The 23,661-nt window shown below is 35.2% G+C and overlaps 1 protein-coding gene across 5 annotated transcripts in view; it reads left to right on the plus strand.

The window, feature by feature from the left end:
• The first annotated feature begins 423 nt into the window (after positions 1 to 423).
• Positions 424 to 23,661, plus strand: part of Gmer (GDP-L-fucose synthase-like protein) — a 135,889-nt gene continuing 112,651 nt past the window's right edge. For 2 of the 5 annotated variants that reach the window (XM_090404896.1, XM_090404900.1), the window contains exons 1-2: positions 424 to 525; positions 14,111 to 14,248. In XM_090404896.1, the coding sequence (XP_090261022.1) occupies positions 14,121 to 14,248 (128 nt within the window). In that variant the 5' untranslated portion in view covers positions 424 to 525; positions 14,111 to 14,120. The other 3 variants (XM_090404899.1, XM_090404897.1, XM_090404898.1) reach the window with 3 other exon arrangements.

Here is a 23,661-nt window from a genome sequence, read left to right on the forward strand (position 1 = left end):
TATATATATATATATATATATATATTCATCCAAGCTTGATTTGCTTCCTCAGCCTTAAGTAAAAAGCTGGTTATATTCCACTAATTCGAGCCCTACCCAAGGGCCTATGAATTGTGGATATACCTTCTGAATATGAATGGTGTCATACAAGGCGGCCTTTTGCAACTTCCCGGATTTTAATCCATCTAACTGAGTGCTTCTAGATGTTTTTTCAGTGTTTTGGGCGACTAAAGCACCTGTTATTATGGGAACAACTTTCGTTTTCTTTTGACAAATACGTTCAACTTCTACTTGCAACTCGCGATACTTCATACACACACATTTAAATTAAAACTGTATATATTCATATATATATATTCTCTGTATCATATCATTTGAGAAATTACTTTTACGTAAGGAGGTGTTGTCGCTCGTGTTAATTTTCAGAAAACGTGAAAGTTCGTGAAATAATTTGAAGTCGTTTGAGAGACTGTTAAACGTTTCTTTTGTTGTAAATAACTGTTTTTGCTTTTTCCGTTTGCAAGAGTGAGTTTCGATTTAGAATTTTTTCTGAAAATTAGGTACACATATGCAAAAATATGTAATAATTATTATCAATAGTACCAAATTAGAAAATTTTTACTTGTCAGCTCAAAGTTGGATGTTATATTCTTTGTGGATAGCTTGCACTTACGAGATATATGATAACTTAGGCGGTGAATTTATTAAGTGCATGGTTAGTATGCTTGTGTATGTTTTGACCTGAGACAGGCAATTTTCGTTTATTAACATGCTTATGAAAACCGTCCAGAACCATTAATACATTGCGTACGTGGCTAGCGGCGCCTTGCCTACCCGCGAATTTTCAATTTCACCGGTGGCGCATTCAAGATGGATGAAACGTATTGAAGTTATAGAATAAAATTCTATATATATATATTTTTTTTGTTACATGAGTAAGTACTAGAGGATAATTTTACAATATCACCAAAGGGAATAATGGTGACATTGGCTTCCATATAATGCTTGTTTAAAAATAGTAATAGAAAATATGGTTTTGCCTTACATATTTAGAGTGTTGGCTGAAATAATAAAATTATATAATGCATACTAAAACACATGTCCCCTTTATTTTTCATCTGCACAACTTTTACATTTGTTCCTTTGATTTCTAATAGGGTAATCAGTGGCGTCGCGAGCCCATTTCGGTTGGGTGCTGTCGTGGATTATGCCATTCAGTTTTGGAGTGCTAAGGCTCCGCGGAGCCCGCTTTACGAAACCCGCCTTGTGCAATCCGCCGTACAAAATTCACGTCAGTTTTCACCGCATGATTGCATTTTTATCGATGTATGAAGTTTTAAGAGTGCATAGTACATTAGTGTTCATCTTAATTGGTCTAATGAAATTAATTGTAGGATAACTTTGAATACTTTGATTTATCAATTAATTGCAACCAAATCTGCGCAGAGTGGGAGAGAATGTGTTTGTTTTAAGATACTGTATATCAGAAAACTAATTAAGGAGAATATTTTATTATGTTGATATATTTGAATTACTCAAAGGTTTAAAATTTGGATGAAGAGGACGAGGCTTACTTTCTTCGACTACAGTACTGTTTCCCCATTGTCGTTATTATCAAATTCCTGCCATGTACCTTCAAGGGGTGTACAGGATAAGATAGTACTACATGAAAAATTTACATCATTACTAACTTCCTATCTACAATTTTCCTCCAAATCAGTCTGTTACCTGTCAAGACTCCAATATTATCAGATCTTATATTTCTATCTTCTAAGGCACTTTTTACTGTATCAATCCATCTATATCTTGGTCTTCCTTTGGTCTTTTTCCTACCAACCTGGCAGAGAACACTTGTTTTGCTGATTATTCCTCTCTCTCATTCTGTTTAAGTAACCATGCCACCTGAGATTAGCTCTGCTAATGTGTTCCAGGAGAAAACATCACTATCGACAATAACATAGTCAATGAGACTTTTCTTATTTCTTGCCTCTTCTCTCGATGTGAATTTGGACACATTTTAATAATATCAGTAATAACCAGTCCAATAAGTGATAGCACATCAGTGTTCATCTTAATTGGTCTAATGAAATTTTTGTAGGATAACTTTGAATACTTTAATTTATCAATTAATTGTAACCAAATCTGCGCAGAGTGGGAGAGAATGTGTTTGTTTTAAGATAGTGTATATCAGAAAACAATAATGAAGGATTATACTTTATTATGTTGATATATTTGAATTACTCAAAGGTGTAAAATTTGAAAGAAGAGGCTTACCTCCTTCGACTACAATACTGTTTCCCATTGTAAATATGGACAAAAAAAATTTCTCAAATTAAAAACTTGTCTATATTATATATAAAAACTTGCCTACCACATCACTTCACGCACACAAAACAGATGAAACTCAGAAAACAAAAACAACAACTTGTGTCAAATGATAACGTTCAGTTGAATTGGTTGACACAATAACTAATCACAACCTCTAGGTGCTGTTGCCTCAGAACGCACTCTGCCTTTTGAGCAGTTTAAAACTACTAGAGCACTAAGAATTTGACTTGCTGCATCATCTGTACATATTTTCAAAGGGCTCAAAGGTGTATGTATTTTGAACATGCAGATGGGATGCAATGTTTATGAATCAAAAAGTGCCCTCTTCATGAAGCATTAATATATTGTGTTTACTTATAGAAATCACGTGATGTCTGGCAACAGTTAAGGGAATCTTTAATAGGAACAAATGCAAAAATATTACAGTTATTGGTGATATTGCTATTTGGTGGATGAGCACCGCACACCTAGCACACCCAGAATATTCACCCTGGTAATTATATACTTTAGCAGCTACTTGGATATCTAAGATGTGTGTATGCACGCTTTGACTCATTATGATTCATGTTTTGAATGTAGGTGCTGTTGTCTCAGAGCTCACACTACCTCATCTTTTGAGTGGTTTAAAACTATTTGAATGCTAAGAATTTTACCTGCATCACATAAAATGGAATGAAAGATATTGGAGTCATTGAATAAAACTCTATATATTTTTTATTACATGTGTATGCTGTGATGATTTTTAATTATATCTAGTACATATTTCCATTAAAATTGTTTACTTCCATTTCTGTTGCTTACTGTTGTGTATTTGTTATGTGCCTCCAGCAAAGACCTGTGAGGATGTTATAAAATTTAACTTTTAAAATAGCATTAAGTATTATGCACATTTGAGATTAAATAAAAGAACAGGTAAAATGATAATATTGTAGTATAGATTTGAAACAATTGTAGATCATCCAGACACAGAATTGAGCAAGAAGCAGTTAATTTAGTCCTGAAACAAGCACATATGAAAAATTAGAAATTATGGAAGAATATTTTAAGAGTTTAAATTAAAACACATTGACAAAATCCAGACATTCAGTGAATTCATCCTCATCTTTTAAAATCTTTATTACTAGAATTAGTAAAGAAATTATTTTGGTGGAATGAGAGAATACACATTTGTTATTATTATACATATGATTGTTCAACTGGAATGAGTATAAAACAACTGCAGCCTTCCAATAACCAAGAAATATAAGCAGCACATGATTGATGTAGCTGGCAGAGGTGTCAATCACATGACACTATACCATGGAGATAGCACAACGGTATTAGAAGTAAAATAATAAAATTAACAGGAAACAATAAGTGCAGTATCATATTAAACAAAAATTCATATTAAACAGACATCAAGCCATGATGTTTGTTTGCTGGCATGACAGGTAAAATGTAGAGAAAAATTTAAAGCAAGAGCATAACAGGACCAGCTTTAAAAATAAAATAAATAAATAAATTAAATTTGTTTCTCCAAATGAAGAAATGCCAAGAGTACCATCAATATCTAAAGCAGTTGTTCCCAAACTTTTTCGAGCCACTTCTCCCTCGACTCCATAAACTCATCGTCAGTGCCCCCCCTTCCTTGCCGGACTCCACCCTACATCTACATTCATAAAAACAATTCACACAGCCCACAAGGAACGGTATTAACATTTTTAAAACAAATTATTAATTTACAATTCACATTTATTTTAAATCCAAAAAAACATTTAACTTTAATAGCAACTTTATATTAAAATCTAATAAAACATTGTATTATAATGCTATTCAATAGCAACTATTGACTTCAATGTTCAGAAAATCCTTAATGTGATGGATGGGCTTCATGGAGTGATACCAGTTTTTTCCCTGTCTGGTTTAATATCACTTAGCAGGAGTCTTAAATCTCCATGTTGAGTCATCTGGAATCTATTTCTTTGTTTCGAAAGAAGTTGCATGACCACACTAAAACCACGTACCACCAAATATGATGTTAGAAATGGAACAAGGAGCTTCTTAACCACACCCAATAGCGAGCAGCGATCTCTTTCTGCAACCAAAACTCTTGATAAGATTTCTTAAATTTTGGCTTCAGTTCAAAGTCATTTTTTAGCTCAATTAGTTCTTCCTCCCTGGCTCCCACTACCTCGGTATTGGAAAATGGATTTATTACCCAATCTGGAACTTCCAACGAAAGTAGAACCTTAAATCGCTCAGTTATATCTTCATATTCAAATGTCACAGTAAACTTGCAGGTCATCAGTTTGCACCTTATGCTTTCCATCTAACTCGGACAGGCTAGGAAATTGGCAGGGCTCATGATGGCTTAGGTTTCACTTCAACAAGTTTAACTTTGAAATAAATGTTGAGATAGAAGATTTGGCCTTGATTAGATTGATATCATTGCCTTGCAGCTGCAAATTAATTTCATTAAATTTTGTAAATATATCTGATAAATAAGCAACATCATGCCTGATAGCTTTGAGTTCATCACTGAGCAAAACCTATTTCTCTTCAAAAAACTCTGCAATGATATCAGAAAGATCATTGCTTTTGAAATTTGTCTCGGAGAGATTGAAAGAAAGATAAATTCTTATTTATCTTGTCAGGATGTCTCATCTCATCTTCCTTTTTCCTTCTTTTACCTTGCACGTCAAAGAAGAAATGTAGGCAGTATAGCATTGAATACCTAAAATATAGATGCATACCAGCACCAACAAACCAGCAGCTGCCAATGTGCCTATTATGTGAAAGGGTCTTCTCTAATGAGGCCATGAAGCCTTCCAGAATAATTGAACGTTTGAAGAAGGTACATCCTGACAAGTGTTAAAAAAAAGCATTAATGGTTCTTTCACATTTCTAATCCATGAATTCCCTACAGCACAGTATCTTCTTCTCTTCCTAATACCGCCTTTCTCTTGCTCCTATTAGTCCTATCTGCTCACGACGACTGCGCGGTTAGCCTAGTGGCTGTGTGCTTCACAACCATATGCCTGGGGAAGGAGTGTCCTAGGTTCAGGTTCAATTCTTGTCAGTTATGTGAGGAGTTGAAGGATTTTCCTCAGCCATAGCTAAGTTAGCTGGTCTTAGGAGTGGACAGTAGGGGTTTTTCATCCAAGAAAACAGGTCAACTAGCCAAAAGGACACATACACAGTTTACATAAATAAGCAATGCAGGTAAGATTAAATTCCCTATAAGGGTGGTTGAACCGTGGAATGCATTGCCTGATAGAGTGTGAGAGCGAGAACGGTCAGTTAGTTTAAGGAGTGGTATGATAGACTTTGTGTTTCCTAGGAGGGACCTCCCACAATGAGTCTTGATAGACGTGTTTCCTAGGAAGAACCTCTCACAATAAGTCTTTTGACTCCTTGGAGTCCTAAATAATAATAATAATTATTATTATAAACAATAATCTGCCAAGTAATTTGACAGATTACTGCTTATAATTACTGCTGAAGGCCATTGAGCCTAACATGAATGGGATGAGACTGGTACACCAAATAATGAGCAAATAGGAAAATGGGAGCAAGAGAAAGGTGGTATTAGGAAGAGAAGAAGATACTGTGCTGTAGGGAATTCATGGATTAGAAATGTGAAAGATCATTAATGCTTTTTTTTTAACACGAGCAAAAGTTTATAAGAACATAATCGAGCAGTGATAAGAAGAATAGAATGAAAAAGATTGTCATAGGGAAAATGGGTAATTTAGGTAGTGAAAGATTTTTAATGAGGCATCATATGATGTTAGCAGTGAATGTAGAGTGAGAATTGGAAGACCATGAATATGCTAGCAAATAAGACAGTAATGCATTGAGGAGAAAAGCAGTTATTGCCTGTGAAATAATGGAGTGGCATGAGAAATTAAAATGAGTATTTTCATTTTATGAATTCTTGGGATGACTTGGATGAAAAAAAAAATGTGCTATAGTGTTAGATCATGAATGAGGCCTGCCTCTGCTAGACAGACCCTTGTTCAGGATCTAACAAGAACGGAGCCTAAATAAAGAAATAAGGAAAGGAGGTGAAGTGTATCATATAATTGTCTATTAAGTATATATCTATTCACCCAATGGAGAGGAAACATTGTAAAATATTAATGTGTGAATTAAAAGGAAAATGTATGTGTGTAAATTGGAAGTGGAGAATAATACGCGCAAACAGAAGAATAATATGTGTAAGTCGCAAGAAAAAAGGGAAATGTTGACAATCAACCCAAGGACAGATTCTATGAAACTGTGCATGCCACAGTGATGACTAGGAGCCACAAGGTCATGACCTTGATAAACCCATTGTTGAACCTACAAGCAAGATTTCGCAAATTCTCTGGGAGGAGCTCTCTCTCTCATGGGTTCGAGATGAAAGTCTTCGATGCGACCGTGACTGTAAGCTGCAGAAGAAAAAGGGAGTTGATGGTCGGAAAATTGGGAGAGTGGGGAAAGAAGGTGAAAGAGGTATGATGTGAGAAGGAGGTCCGACAAAAAAGACCTCCAAGTGCAGACCGAACGGAAATTAGGCTGGGATCCAAAATTAAACTCTAACCGTGATGTCCCTTCTGTAGGGTACAGAAGTTCCAGACAAGCACCTCGGATGTTTCCCAATGACGACAAAAATCCAGTGTGTGTCAATCCATGAGATGGGAAAGCAATCTGCAGAGTAAACAAAGGTCCAACCAGGATATGCATGTGGTGATTGAGTGAGACTGTATGCTGCAAGAAATGGTAAAGTAATTTTGACCTATCTAAAGTTCAAGAGGGAGCATTGAATGAAAATTTCAGTTTAAGCACATTTGCAGAAAGGAAGACTGAGACTATTTTGTCAGTTAGTGAAACTTTTAGGGACGTTGGACTGGTAGTCCGAAGAGCCATGTTATGTGATCCTTGCAATTAAATTTGTGTGTGTATTCGTATGTTACCTTAGCTGTCTCCCTAAAGATCTAGACAATTCTTAGTATATATCTATGTACATGCTCTCTCTTAGAAGATAATAGATATGTCATATTCCAAAATTGTCATGTAATGCTACTTAAAGTGTTTAATCTAATTTAAGGGAATTAACGAATTGATTGATTTATGTTTCATGTATACTGATAGTGTAAAATAAAACATTTATGTTTATAGTTGAATCCTGGTCATCGAATTGTGTTTGAGAACGACATTGCCGCTCACCGAAATATTTACCGTGACAAAAAGGGGAAAGAGTGATTAAGTAATATTAAGGCTAGAAAAGGGCACAACTGCAATCTCCCAAAAATTCGGACACCATCCTGCCTGATTAGAGTCAAGCAGGATAGTTATCTAGATCAGGAAAGGGTCCACAGTTTATTAAGATAGACAACTCTAACTGGCACAGAACAAATAAATTTGTTAGAGTCCGTGACCCAGGGAGAATTTTAGGATCCCTGGCCACAAGGAAGTAATTGATAAGTCATATTCAAAATTAAGAACCAACACTCACAAAACGCCAGTCTAGGTTTGCATTTAAATGCATTTGACGTTTAGAGTATCTGTTGATGATGGAAGGATTGAATGACCAGAAAAGGGATGCAACAGTTTCTAGGGAGACAGCTTTTTTGTTATATTTCTCAGGATATATACATTTCATAGAATAAACTGAAAGTTTATTCTATTGAATTGAATATACTTAAATGAAATTATTATTATTGAATTTTTAGTTATAGGAATCCAGTATGCATACAATAGAAGCAAAAATTATAAACTTTAAATTTTCAATAATAATAATAAAAAGACAGATGAAATAATTTCTGTTAGGAAGAAGTTAGTTTGGTGAAATCCAGTTCTTTATTTGTTATTTTTGCGCATATGTTGGGGGCTTTGCCTCAGTTTCTAAGTGCATAGTTCAAACTATTTGAATTTAAACTTTTAATGCAAACAACTTGAATTACATCGCACCTCCGTAGTGCAATTGGAAGCACGACGGTACGTTGCGCCCTTCAATTGGAAAAGGCCTAAGTTCAATCTCATCATGACAGAAGGAATCTTTATATGGACTTTTTCAATTGATGGTGAGTTAGCCGATCTCATACGGAGGCAGCAGGGTTTTTTCTCCCAGAAACTCGGGTTTTTCATCCCACATACAGACAAATCGGCCCTTCAGAACATGCAGTTTACAGACAAAAAATACTAGCTGTGGTGGTGATGGGCGGTAGATGGTGCTGATGTAGATGATTGGTAATAGAAGTTGGGTGTAGTGGTGGAGACGAAGAGTTGTACAATAGGTGTCTTCCCGCGACGAGTCTTCGGACTCCTTGGAGGTGTCATGAAAATAATAATAATAACATAGTTGGAAGAAGATCATGCTGCAGTCCTAAGGTCAGTCAATACATGCCAAGAAACATGCTTTGTTTAAAACTTCCTAGATTTTTTAGTTAGTGAAAAATTAGTTGTATAATAGACCATCACGTATCTACTACAATGAGGCAATAAAAGTATAAAAGAAAAAAAAAGTAATCGGAATTTAAAAAATGTATCCCCAAATGACCTTTTGCATATCCCAGGGGTGCATGTACCGCACTTTGGGAAACACCAACTTAGAAGTGATAGAAGTGATGGGTTTTTCATAGGTTTTTTTTTTTTTTTTTTTTTTTTTTTTTCCAGCCAAATAGTGCCCATGAATATACCTTTTATAGAAAAAGCATGAAGCAAAACCAGAACATCTGAGAAAGTAATTGGTGTGTGTTAGATGGGAGGGAATCAGATTGGGAATGATGTACTAAACACTTTCCAAAATGTGAGAGCAGCAGTCTAAAATTGGGCAGTTTTATATAGGGTTAGCAGTACAGGTGAGGTGTTAAATGAAAAAGGACACAGATTAGAGAACGTATAAGCATTGGATGTGATATACCATGAAATACTAGAAGCATAATTCAGTTGAAGAGAAATCTGACATACTCCTATTTATTTCCCACAAGAAAGATTTTACATCGCTGGAGGGCATTAGGTGTACTTTGCTGGAAGACATGCATTGCTCTAAGTTCAGATAACTTTTTTTTGACTAATTAGCTGTGGATTTATTTTTTTAAGAGTTACTATAGAAATTGTGGATTTGTAGTGTTGGGACTTGTTTGTTTGAGATTGCTTATAAAGTCTTTAAACTTAAAGCAGGGTATATTGATGGACACGAAAACAAGATGGCAGTGGCATTGTCTATGAAAGAGTTAAATTTAAATTTTAGTCATTTTGTGAAATGTGCAGTGTGCTATATGTATTTGTTGCATTATGCAGATAAGTTATGGATTTTAAGGCAGATGGAAAGGGTGTGCAAAGTGTGACTTGAATATGAAATTGATGTGTATTGACTTATCAGTGACTGAGGGTGATAGTAAATTGAATGTAACTAGAAGAATGAGTGCTTATCTGGTGGTGAAGAGATACTGTGAACCAGCAGTAAGTAATGAAGATGTGAGTGAGTGATCTGGTGAAAGAAACAGTTGAGTGTGTGAATAACATAAGTGATATGAGCATGATGAAATTCAGGAATAGTGAATGTAGTACAAATGATATGCAGGCTAATGCAGGTACAAATCATATGCTGATATTTTCCTCCAACTTCTTGACACAAGCACATCACATCAATATCTTCCTCAGCTTCTAAAAAACTAGGCATTCTTTTCCACTCGAGAAGCTATTTTACACCTACCCAGCTACTAACCCTATATAAATTCCAAATCTTCCCAAACACACATTTGCGGTGGTGCACCTAAAACCTCCTTAAAAATTCTTGATGCTGTCTAGAGGAACAAGGTTCATAGATGACCCTATCTGCACAGGCTCACTTCAACCTCTATCTCACAGATGCAATGCTTCGGCTGTGTCTCTTCCACAGGTACTTCCATGATCACTGCTTCAGTTAATTGGCAAAAATCATTTCTCCACTTGCTGTTAGGCCTGTTAAAACAAGCAGCTGCTGTCCAACATCCCTTTACAGTACAACTGCAAACTCATTGAACCTGCATCTCCTATTCCTCATTTATTCTATCTGCTTCTGTCCTCTGGAATGACCTTCCTCATGATGTGTTTCCCAACAATTTCAACTTACAGCTCTTTAAGAAGAATGTCAATAGTTTTTTTTTTTCCTCAACCCTCATCAACACTTCACACATAGCACTGATGTGCTATAGGTTCTTGTACCTCTCGTGTGGAGGGGGGGGGGAAGGCTAGAAAGATGAGGAGTGAAGAAAGAAAATTCTACAGTTAATGTTGCTATTAGAAGAAAGAGTGAATATGGAAGACAGACTTTAGTTTGCTAGAGATGAAACATGAGTCACATTACTGAAGTTACAGCAGAAATATTCATCGAGTGTTTCATTAATTTCTTGTGCAGAGGATTAGTAGTATTGAACAGCAATAGGAAGGAGGATAGAAGACTGACAAATAAGAAATGTTTAGAATATTAAGTGATCTTGATGTTAACAAGACTGGAACTATATGGGATATCACTAGGTATATTATAGGAATGTGCAAAAGAGCTTGTTCTTTTGCACATTCTTGAACAAATCAAGAATGTGCAAAAACAGTCTCAGAAGAGTGGAAGAAGGAAGAATAGTGCCACTACATAAGAAAGAATCCAAGTGAACAGCATCAACCTTTAAACCAGTGTGTCTATCAGGTAGTGGTGAAGGTGTTAGATAGAGAATACAAACCTGGATTGATGAGAATGGAAATCTTTTGAGAGGGCAGCATGGTTTCTAAAAGGAGGAGTGATGCTTTAGCAACTTGATTACATTTTGTAATATAATCAGGTTGCTAAAGAGGAGATGCTTATACAGTGATTTATGTAGATTTTGCTAAACCAGTTGATCATGTACAACATGATAAACTCCTGTTGAAATTGAGCAGGATCGGGATGGATACTCATATGATAGTTTGGTTACAGAGATAGTTGACTAAAAATAGCCAGCAGGTTGTGTATTGGGGTTCAGAGTACCACAGGGTTCTGTTCTGAGATGACTATTTTATATATTATAATTTTATATATTAATGATATAGTTCAGGATGTGAAAGGAGAGATTCAGTTGTTTGCTGATGATGCTAAATTAGGATAAGTGATGTTAGGAAGTTAAATGTGATGGGAATATGTAATACATATTCCTGGAAACCATACAAATTTCATTTGAGTAAGAAAGCAAAAAGAAGATTGTTTGCTCAAATGGTGGTGAATGAGTGGAATGCATTGATTGTCTTGAAGACAAGGTATGATAATTACTGTAGTCTGTAAGTGTTTGACCTTACACAGTCTGGAATCTATGGAGGCCTGGAAATAATACTAAATCCTTACCTATGATGACACAGGTCTTTATTGTGAGAAATAAAACAGGACTAGGTTTTGGTAACATTGAGATTAAGAAGACTGTTGTCATCCCACTGAAGAATGGCAAGGAGAAAATGTTTAAGGTGCTGGTTATGGAAAATTAAGCTTGAGGCTTGGAACGTTTGAGCACTATAAGATTTATTGAATGAAGAAGAGAGAGATGGAGAGTAGTGCCTTCAGGATAACTGTAGATAGGATTTAATATCATTATTAATACCAGACTTCCATATAGTCAAATGGCTCGGGTTTGCACAATTACATATAAAGCTCATCAAGCTATGCTTTAAACTCATTTAGCATGTATCTGTATTCACCACACTGCCAAGCAGTGCATTCCACTTGACAACTATAATTCATGCAAAGAACTTGCTTCTCACTTCCTTGTACAGTTTCTAGTGATGGTCTCTTTTTATAACTGCTTCTCCATTCTATGAAATATTTCTTCCACATTAACCCAGTAATAGCCCTTACCAACTTATATGTCTGTCATATTCCCTCTCCTCCTCCTTTTCATGAGGTTTTGCAAATTGCATTTTTTCATTCTGTCTTCATATTCCATTCCAAATACCATTTACCATCTTAATCTTTTTTGGACCCTTTCTAATGTATTGTCATCACTATTAAACGATTCAACGATGACTTCTAAGGCCGGAACAGGCCATGCTAGGCCTAATTCCTTGATATGCATGATGATGAAAACCAGACAAAATCTGTTCACAGTAATCCATATGAAGTCTGATTAAGTTATACAGTAGAACCATAACCTTTTTATTTCTGCATATCAGAGTCCACTTCCACTCTCGGATCTGTCTTCTCCTCTATCCCTTAAAATTATTCTCAACAAGTGTATACTTTGCATCCCATTACTGCCCGCCTAATTTCAGGACCTTACACTTTGCATCACTGAAATGACAATTTTCACACTTGCACACCCATTCATTGTATTCAGCTTCTTTTACAGATTATATCTGATTGCCTAATTGCTCTCCCCAATTTTGCACCATTTGAAAACAGTTGCATTCTCTGGTTAAACCTGCCCTGATATCATTAATATATAAGTTAAACAATAATGGTCCAAAACAGATCCCCCCCCCTTCTTCACATGACTATTGATGTTTCTGTTTCACTTCTGCTCTCCATACACATCTTGCGATACCTGCCTGACAGCCAGTCACTTATCCAACTCACTAATCCAGTATCCAATTCTATCTGTTCCAGTTTAGTTACCAACTTCTTGTGTGGAAGTCTCTATCAAAATCCTTGGATAGAGACTTCCACATTTTTTCTCTCTCCCTGTATGCTAGATTATTTCATGATTTCACACTGATGAATTGTTGACTGAATACCTCAGCCATGTCTTTTGTTGCAGTTACCAATCTTCCTTTTTTCTTTTCTTTTTTTTTTTCATCTATTAACATCTTCTTACTATAATCATTCTTCTTGTACTTGCCACATTTTAAAAAGTCTCTCTAGGATTTTTCTTGGCCTGATTTGTTAATATTTGCTCAAACTGTACTTTTGCATCCTTACAAATGAGTCACTTTTCTGACCTGCTCTGTATACTCTTCGTGCAACACATGCTCACATAACTGTGACAGATTTGAGTAATAAAAGCATGCTGTATTACTTGTCGGTTTGAATGTTTTATTATTCTCTTCATGCTGATGAATGTTATTGGAGGCAATAAATATATATTTTTTAAATCAATTAATCCTTATTCACTTCATTTAAAAAAAATAAAAAAAAACTTTTGCTTTTACTGTGTTTGATATGCTCATTGCGAACAACTAAAGCTCTGATAATGATCAGAGGTTTGGAATAGTGAAATTGGAATAGGGAATTCTTTCCAACTGGAATTATTCCTGTTATTTGATTGGCAGGTATTTGGATCAGATCATGGTAAGAAAGAGTAGAAATTATAGAGATCGTGGCACCAATACACAGGATTAAGGATACAAGACTAAAAAGAATAATGTTCTATAGCAAGGAAAATAAATGTGGTTATGTTTGGGATTTCCAAGAGGAGAACCAACAGTTACATTTGGAAGGAGAACTGGTTAGGCAAATTTGTAAGAGATGAGGAGGGTGATCTTATATTTTAGTTGGCAGGTAGATGGTTTCTAGTAACAACAGTTTGCTGGAAGAAACAGCAAATACAAATACCTGAACTGTTATTTCCAGCACTGGAAAACTGGTATTCAGTTTTGGTTATTGTATATATATTATTTTATACGTCCTATAGAATTATTATTCTGTGAGTCTTGAAGAAATAGTTTTTAAATTCATATAATTTTATATATTCATTACATACATTTAATACTGAATTAATTTCAGTTTTAGTTTTGGATATTTTTTATTTTCTTCATTCAATTTATTTTAAAAACATCACCTGTAAAGTGAAAATATTTAGTAATAACTCTTTTTATTCAGATATTTACATATGGGAAAAGTTATTTTAGTAACAGGTGGTACTGGACTCGTTGGAAAGGCAATTGAAAAAATTATTGAAAATGAAAGGTGCACTGATGAAACCTGGATCTTTGTTTCTTCTAAGGATGCAGATTTAATGTGAGTGATAAAAATTTAATCGTTTTAATAAGAAAATGAAATTACACGCACACAGGGTGTCCACATTAGACTTCCCTTCCCTAGTTTCAAAGAACGGTAAAAAATTGAAATGCAGGAATACATAAGGTTTGGGTGTTCAAACATTCCAGAGAGACTCTACAAGTTTCATTCAGAATTTTTATTTTTATTTTTTTTTTATTTTTAAAAACTTGGTGAGTGTTCTTTCTCATTTGTACAATTTCGACACCATGGTCCATACACTTAAGTAGTAGAAACTAGGGAGGTCCAATGTGAACACTCTGTATAATTTGTGTTATCTGTCATGTTTATTGTGAGGTACATCATGTTAGTTAAATTTATATCTTGGTAGACATGAGAAAATTGATATCCAGAAAAAGTGGCCCACATTGGAGGCAGGAGGGGGGGCAGCTCTAGTGGAATTGAGTTAAAAAATGCACGTGTACAAACTATACTGATATTTTCATGCTCAGAAAATGTATTTTCAGTTGGGATGTTTTTTGTTCAAATTGTGAACAAGTATTTTTGCTTAAATAGATTATGCTTCTTTGGATATGGTTTTCACAGAAGAAAACACTATTTTAAATCCAAACATAGTGAACTCTGTCTTATCCAAACCTCAATTATTTCAAATAACCAAAATGCAAATTTTGGAACAGCCTAGTTCTGTATTTCACCACTTGAAGTATGATAACCTCGATATTGGTGAAATTCATTTGTTTTGTGTATGTAGACTGCTTATTGACAAATTGATGATTTGATAATTACAACACTTCAGTTTTTTTTTAATTATGATTGGTTTTAATTTCTATTCATATATTAGAGAAATGTTCCAAATAAGCAATAATGAAGTAAGTTTAGAGAAGATGGATGTGAAATATTTTTACTTTGTTTATGCTTTTATGTTCAGTGTAATAGTATTCTGTTTTTAATATGGTGAAGTTTTGGTTTGAAAATAGCTTGTCAGCATTCCATTTTCAAAGATGCTCCTTTGTCCTAATCATGCTGTCTTAAAGACAAAGACACAGATCCTTGGTAAAACGGCTAGTGCATAACAGCACAACTAACCCCTGGACAATAACCTCCATATAAAAATAAAGACTCTTTAAATAAAATTTCATTGACACAACAAACGATACAGAAAATTATATAACAAAATAAATTTGACAAAATAAAAATTTTAACAGAAATTTATTTGAGACAACAAAATATGTATAAAAATTTTAAATTATACTAACACCTAATATGCACATTTTAGGATATAGACAGAGAGAAAAATTAATTCATTTAAAATATTGAATCTTTTACAGGAAACATAGTTTAATATTAGTAATTATGCATTGATACTTAAAAAGAAAGGTTCTGTGCTATCCCATGTAGATAGTCCATAATGCTTTGATCACAGTAGCTGCAAACTATGGTTAGAATCCATGCATTTGAATCAGCATACTTCTTTCTTGGAGTTTATGATGGATGACTGTCCAACATTTGAGTGCAGTAAACTTGTTGTAATGCTTGTTCTCTTTGGAGAAATCCAATAAATTTCCAAATGGTGGGATGGAAACTTCTGACATTGGACTGGAAACTTCTCTGCCATCCTTCTACTGAATTATTTGTTTTTGGTAACTCATCTTCGGATCATTGGTACATATTCCACATATGGCATAAGTTGGTTGCTGTCATCCATAGTGTTGTGGTCTTCCAATGTAAGAATCTTCGAAATAATCTGCAACTGGCAAGCTTTCTAGAAGTAGAAATTCATACAATTCTTCAAAAGCACCAACAACTTCATCTGTTGGAACAAATGCAAGAGCTGGCATCATTCTTAATTTCAGTGCAAAGTCAGAATCTTCTTAGTAATATTGTTGCAAAACATTCTCTTGACTTTTCCAGTAGATGTTCTGACTTAGACGAAAGAAACATCCTTTAATTTCATTGTCTGGGAAACTTCTTTCTAAACTGTTTATAACTGCCAATTCAAAATCGATCATGATGCTGATTGGCTTCAAATTGACATTCAGCATAGTTAATGTCTCAGACAGTTTAATATATGTATCCTGAGTTTTGTTTTGCAGTAATGCATAAACACACGGAATGGTTCATCCATTAACTAGTGCATGAATGGTATACAGTTGAAAAAAAAAAAAAAAAAAAAAAAGCGCAGCAGCAGTTTTGAAAGTCTCATCCAGAAACCATGAGATGTTATTTCCAAGAGTCTGAGATTGTCACCTGTTCCAAAGATTAACATTCTGTTGTTATTGTCTGGACCGGAATCAAACAGAAGAAAATCTTGGCCATCATGTGTAACTTTGTAACAATCTGGAATATCGATTTCACTAACATTCGGCGGAACATGTAATATTGACAGCTTGAGAGTGATGTCTGACATTGCGATGTAAATGATGAACTGTCGGCAACTTGGCTTTTGCATCTTCACTTATCATTGAAAGAGATTGGGTGATAATTTACTGCAGTGCTTCTTCAGTGTCTTCTGCCAGTCTTTTAATTTGTTGATCTACTTTGAGAACTTCTTGTTTGTGCTGGATCTGGACCATGAGAATGATCATTTAACCGTCCTACAAGCTCTTCTCCACGGAGTTTAATTTTAGCTTTACATTCGCTCGTTCGACTGGCACCTTCTTTCACACTCAAATGATACAACACCATTTGTCTTCTTCTTTTTTTTTATTTTTTTTTAAACATAACCTTCAAAAATCACTTTCTCCTTTCCTTTATTCGATTTTACAAATTCCATCATGGATAGTCAAAGATATTTTATAAATATTATAATAGATTGAAATAAAATATTTTGTTTTCAATTTCACTTCGACAACAGTTTTGACACGCTCAGTGTTATTATCAAGACTACAATAATTCACAAATGTAAGTTACTTATATACAAATATTTAACTATAATGTTTACAAGTTTACAGTAATAAGATGAAACAGATTGAATATTATTTGTTTGCGGAGATTGCTAATCGTAAATCGCTTCATGATGGTCATAACTGTTAAAATTCCAGGAAAAATTAGTCTTGTTTTGACATATCCTATCCTCTCCTCTCCCATAGTCCTTGATGGACAGTTGGGTCACTTATGGCTGAGCCATGAATGTCTAATGGCAGTGAATTAAGACAGATGGCACTCTTCTGTCTTCATCTATATGTCCTATGGCTGTATGTTCACGGTTTGCCTGCTTGCGGGATGAAAAACCCCAGGATAAACTGGGGGAAAAAAACCTGCTGTCCACGCCCAGGACTGGCTAACTTGGCTATGGCTGAGGAAGATCCTTCAGCTCCTCATGTCTCCGACGGGAATCGAACCGAGGAAACCCCTTCCCCAGGCATATGGTTGCGAAGCGCACAGCCACTAGGCTAACCGCATGGACTTGTTTTGATATATAATTTGGATTAAAGAAACTACAGGTAAATATTATTAACAAATTTACCTGGTCCTAGAAATGTCATCAGTCCCTTTGATTGTGCATTCAAAGATAACACCTGAAAAAGATTAAATTGTTATTCTGCATTCTATTTATTTTTTGTTATTGCAACTTTAAAACTTTTTTTTTTATTTGTTTTTTGTCATATTTAATTTCATCTACTGATATTTCAAATGGGAGGGTTCATTGTCTGGATTTTTTTTGCACAGGGAGTTAATGTCCGGGGAGGTTAAACATGGGGTTATTGATGGGGGGGGGGGGTCCAGAAGATAATTGTCCTAGAAGCCAGCTAGTGACATGTCTTATTTACATCTGCTGAAAATGTGTCTCTCTTATTATACAGCTATAAAAAAGATATGTTTATTAGACTTCAGAATAATAATAAGGCCAAGAGTTATACTTTTATATGTTGCCCATTGTTCTCTTTTTTTTATTTATTTAATTTTGATTTGAATTTACACTTCTCATGGCATTAAAGAAATGATAATGTAAGCATGTAACTAATGAAAGTATACAGAAGGAATAATATGTATCCACATCATTAATATCTGTCATTTTTTAAATCTTTTTTTTTTTTGTACTTTCTAAATGAACTCTATTTACTTTTAAAGCATGATTTCTATTTTTTTTTTTTTTTTTTTTCTTTCCTTTATTTACCAGATATGGTTACAAAAATGATTCACATGGAATGAATATACAGGTAATCCTCATATAACGCGGATGTTAGGTTCCATAGAAATTCCGCGTTATATAAATCGTATTATGCGAGACTCGAATCACATAGAAAAACTAAGGTTATGTTCAGAAATCATTTTTTTTTTTAAATTATATAAACAACAATGACATCCAACAAAAAATATATTTTTATTTAATTCAGGTAATTCGTGTAAGTTAAGAAAGCATAAACTATGAAACAAATACATAGTATAAAAATTACAAATTTTAACGAAACTTCATTGCCTGTAATGCACAAATGTTTTAGGCAAAATAAATAAAGTGTATATTTTAATTTTTCATAGCTCAAAGATTTGAGAATCAGTTAATAGACATTGGTTTGTCATGTAATCACCTGATTCATTAGTACAAAAACAGCAAAATCATTCCACGTTTGGAAACTTTGAATACAGAAGCTGATCTTTCATTTTTCGAAATGTAGGGTGCGCTTTTGCATTTTTTCTCAATATAATCCAGATTCTTCCACATTTAATAGCTGGTCTGCACTAGCTGTTCAATGGTTTTTGTTTTAATAAGATTTCCATCCAAAGGAATTTTCTTTTGAGTGCAGTCTTCAATCCAAAATATTAAAGATTTCTCCATTTTTCCCATTAGAATATTGCAAACACGCGCAATGCGCTTTCACTTACCGTTGACCCAGCAATAAACAGTTTCTCGGATTTCATGTTCATTTTGTTTGATTGTTCTAATTGTTGATTCATTTAAATGTTGCAAAGTCCTTGCAACAACTCCTGGTTTTTCTCCATTTTTCAGCCGATCCATGATTTAAATTTTTATTTTAGAGAAATGAATTTTCTTTTCAATGTTGGTTTTTCCCTTTCATTGCAGTTTGTGGCCATTACTATGAAAATAATTTTTTTACATAAAAAAAAGGAAGATATATTAATTATGTATGTAACTCACTTGAAAATAAAGTGCTCAGCTTCAGATTAACACACTTCATCATAATACTAATTACGGGCATAGACCATATTGGTCTGTTCTAGTCTCATTATCCATCCAATATCCTTTTTTAAGGTCTACCCTGCCTTCTCTTTCCAATTGGCTTATATTTTAGTATTCGTTTCGGATATCGGGTGTTGGCCATTCGGTTTACATGTTCAATCCATTTTTGTTTATAATTGTTTAGTTATTCTTCTATTGATTTTGTTTTTAGTTCTTTTAAAATATCTTTGTTCCTTAACATTAACACACTTATGATTTTTAATGCGCTTTCCTGGCAGAAAATGAACATAATTTTCAACAAAAAACACTTTATACTGGAAACAATTGACGTACATGCATGCTAAAGGATATTTCCCCTAATATAAATGCGTGATACATGAACAAAACAGGTAGACGCAAATATAACGAAGATAAAATTTGATTTTCAAGTCACACAGTGAAAAACATATGAAAATATAAAAAGTTACTTCAATTTGAAGACCGCGTTATATCGAAACTGCATTGTATATGTACCGCGTTATAAGAGGGTTACCTGTATTCTTAAATATATGGAAGAAAAAAATAATTAATACATTTGCTTAGTTATACTGTTATTTATTGGATTTTCAGACAAAATTGCATCATATTACCAACAGTGCTTTGCCTCTATTTTTTTTTTCTTTAACCATTCTTCCATTAAAAAAAAAAAAAAAATGCGTGGGAGAAAATTTTGTCCATTTTCAGTGAGCGGTTAATATTTTGATAAGCTGCATAAATTTGGCTATGTTGTTGTTAGTTTTCATGGCTGAAAAGGCTACTAAAACAACAGTCAGAGACTTGTCTAAAATCGGGAAGGATAGTTCTATTTCCACAGGAACAAAGTTGAGGATTCTGAATGCAGTTGTTTTACCAACAACGACTTAAGAATGTAAGACCTGGAACCTAAAGAAGTCTGATAGGAAAAGGATAGTTGCTTTTGAGATGTGGTGTTTCAGAAGGCTGTCGAGGGTATCATATGCCAAAAGGCAGTCTAATGGTGCTAGGAAAGATTGGCATAACTTTAAAGCTCCTTTAAGATATTGACTGAAGAAAGCTGAAATACATTGAAAGGATGGAGGGAGGAATTCTCAGGACAGGAATAGAAGGTAAAGTGTCTGGAAAAAGAAGAAAGGAGTAGAGTGTCAATGAGATAGATGGATGACATGTGACCTGGAGTGACTATCTTCAGAAAGTTGAAGCTTCCAGAAAAGCATACAACAGGATCACATGGCGAGGACTGGTATGGCACATCACCGAGCAGCTGGGTGACCATGCAACAAATGATGTCCAATTAGTTCATGGATGGATGGTTGGTTGTCATATATCAAACAAAAACTACTAAGAGTTATATTATACTTGACAAGAAATTATATTTTTTTCCTTAATCCTATACCTAAGTGTAAGCATAAAAATTGCCACCAATTGGTGAGAGTGATCATAGGGTCTTGACTTGGGAGGTGGCTAAAGGTGTGGAATTTTCAATTAAGACAGGGTACATGTGGAATTATCGGGCTGGAAAATATGACAAGCTTAGGAGTTTGATTGGTTCAGTGCCATGGCATGTACAGCTGCAAGGACTAGAAGTTGATAGTGCATGGGAGGCAGTTAAGAAGTGTTTGCATGAGGCAATAGCTGACTGTATACCTAGAGTTCGAATAATAAATCAAGTAGGGGTTAAATGGATGAATAACACCATTAAGCTTGAGCTGCAAAAAAAGAAACAACCATGGAGGGAATTTAAGGAGAAAGGTGACCGGCAGGCACAAGAACGGTATAAAGCGCATTCCAGAAGGGTAATGAGTGTGGTAAGAAAAGGAAAAAAGGATTACGAAAGAACATTGGCCATGTGGCTAAAGAGAATCCTAAATGTTTTTTAGATATGTAGCAAGTAAAAGGAAAAATGTACATGGCAGAATAATTTTAAAGAATGCCGATGGTAGGGAGGTAACTGAATCAGTTGATATAGTTGAGTTACTGAGTGAGCACTTTGCAAGTATATATCATCCAGGTGGTGACATTGCAGAAACGAATAAACCAGTAGATTATACAGGAATTGTGGTGAATGAAGTGGAGGTGAGTAGTCTATTGCATAACCTCGATGTCAATACATCCGTGGAATTGGATGGTATACCAGCTCGTGTCGTACGAGAAGCAGCTAAAGAATTGTCAGTACCCTTGACCATTTTGTTTCATTTGAGTCTCGGGTCTGGGTTAATCCCGAAGGGGTGGAAAGAGGGGAAAATAGTTCCACTGCATAAAGGTGGTTCCAAGACTGCTGTTGTAAATTACCGACCGATTAGCATATCAGGAATCATTGTGAAGGTCTTAGAGAAATTAGTCAAGAAAAGAATACAGGATTGGATAGATGAAAATGGGATATTGTATGGGGGACAACATGGTTTTGTGAAGGGTAGATCATGCCTCAGTAACTTGCTCACGTTTTATAACACAGTGACAGCTGAACTGGATAGGGGTAATGGTTTACAGTGATACTGCTGGACCTTGCCAAGGCCTTTGACAGGATACCACATGGAACCCTAATCAGTAAACTGAAGCAGATGGGGATAGATATAGGATTGGTGAGATGGATAGGAGGGTGGTTGAAGGAGAGATACCAGAGAGTGGTTTATGCAGGAGTGGAGTCTAAAAGACGGCTTGTGACTAGTGGTGTGCCGCAGGGCTCTGTTCTTGGACCACTGCTTTTCAATTTGTTCATCAATGATATAGGAAGGGATTTGAGAGGAAGTGTTCACTTGTTTGCTGATGATGCAAAGTTGGGCAGAGCAATTGTGAGTGCATAGGATGTCAAAATTTTGCAGGATGATTTGGATAGTTTGGAGGACTGGGCTAGGGAAAATGGATGTCAATTTAATGTTGCATAGTGTAAGGTTATGCATTTTGGAGTGAAAAGATTAGCAGCAGTATATCACATTGGTGGAACCGTACTCCAGAAGATTGATGAGGCCAGGGATTTGGGAGTGTTGGTGGATGGGAGTTGAAGTTTAGTGGGCACATTGCAAAAGTGGCTAAATCAGCTCATCAAATCACTTGGTTGCTGAAAAATACTTTAACATGCAGAGACAAACAAGTTGTTGTTTCTCTGTATCGAGCCTTGATAAGACCCCATCTGGACTACTGTGCCCAGTTATAGGTGCCAGGGTTTCTTAGTGATGGGAAGGAAGTGGAGAGGATCCAGAGACGAGTGACCAAGATGATAGAAGGTCTGTGGAATGAACCTTATGAGAATAGGTTGAAGATTTGTAGGTTGCAGAGATTGGACGATAAGCGAAGGAGGGGTGATATGATTGAGACATTGAAATTACTGAAGGGTTTCTATAAGATTGATCCAGAAGATATTTTTGAAAATATGACTGGTGGTGGGAGGACTAGGGGCCATGCATGGAAGCTGGGCAAGAGCGTGGTTGACAAGGGAGTTAGAGCTAGGTTTTTTACTTGGAGAGTGGTGAATGAGTGGAATAAGCTTCCAGAGTCTGTTGTGGGTGCTACGACCGTGAATGAGTTCAGGGCAAGGTATGATAGATACTGTGTCAATGTCGAATAGTTGTTCTTGACATGATGTTAGGGCCTCCCTCGATGAGTCTGTCAACTCCTTGGAGTTGCCTGGAACAATAAATAATCATGAAGTAACTTCATGAAAGGTTCACTTCATTTGTAAGGTTCTTGACTTCACATCAGTTGCTATATCATGATGCAAAAACGTTATGAGAAAGGATCACTTAGTAGTGGCTGGATTCAGTGACAGGCAAAATCTACCACCCAGCACAATCACTCTACTCCTAGGAAGCAAGTCCAGGGTGGACCATTATTACATAATCAAGGACAGCCAGACACAGGATGATACCAAGGTTAAAGTAATATAGAAGGTATATATTTTCCACATACAAGTAGAAAAAAAGGTCTTTCTCCTTATTATATTATTAAATACCTTAGATCAGTGTTTCTCAACCGTGAGTTCTCCTGGAATTTGTCATTTTAGTTTTCTAAGCATTTTTCATGAATAAATATTTCATAGTGGAAATATTCTGAGGAGAATAATATTCGTGAATGTGTTTGAAAAGCTCAGACACAGAGCGCCTAAATAATATTTGTGTAGCAAATGGCAGTGACCGAGCCGTGTATTTTTAAATATGGAGGCAGTCATGAATTATTGAGAATTTTCAGACATCGAAATCTTTCAATATTAGGGGAAAGGGGATACCACTGTTTATGACCGGTTATAAAAATTGCCTTCAAG

The sequence above is a fragment of the Typopeltis vanoorti genome, chromosome 15 (genome assembly GCF_054136105.1).
Source record: "Typopeltis vanoorti isolate ZY-2024b chromosome 15, IOZ_Tvanoo_1.0, whole genome shotgun sequence".
Lineage (NCBI taxonomy): Eukaryota > Metazoa > Arthropoda > Arachnida > Uropygi > Thelyphonidae > Typopeltis > Typopeltis vanoorti.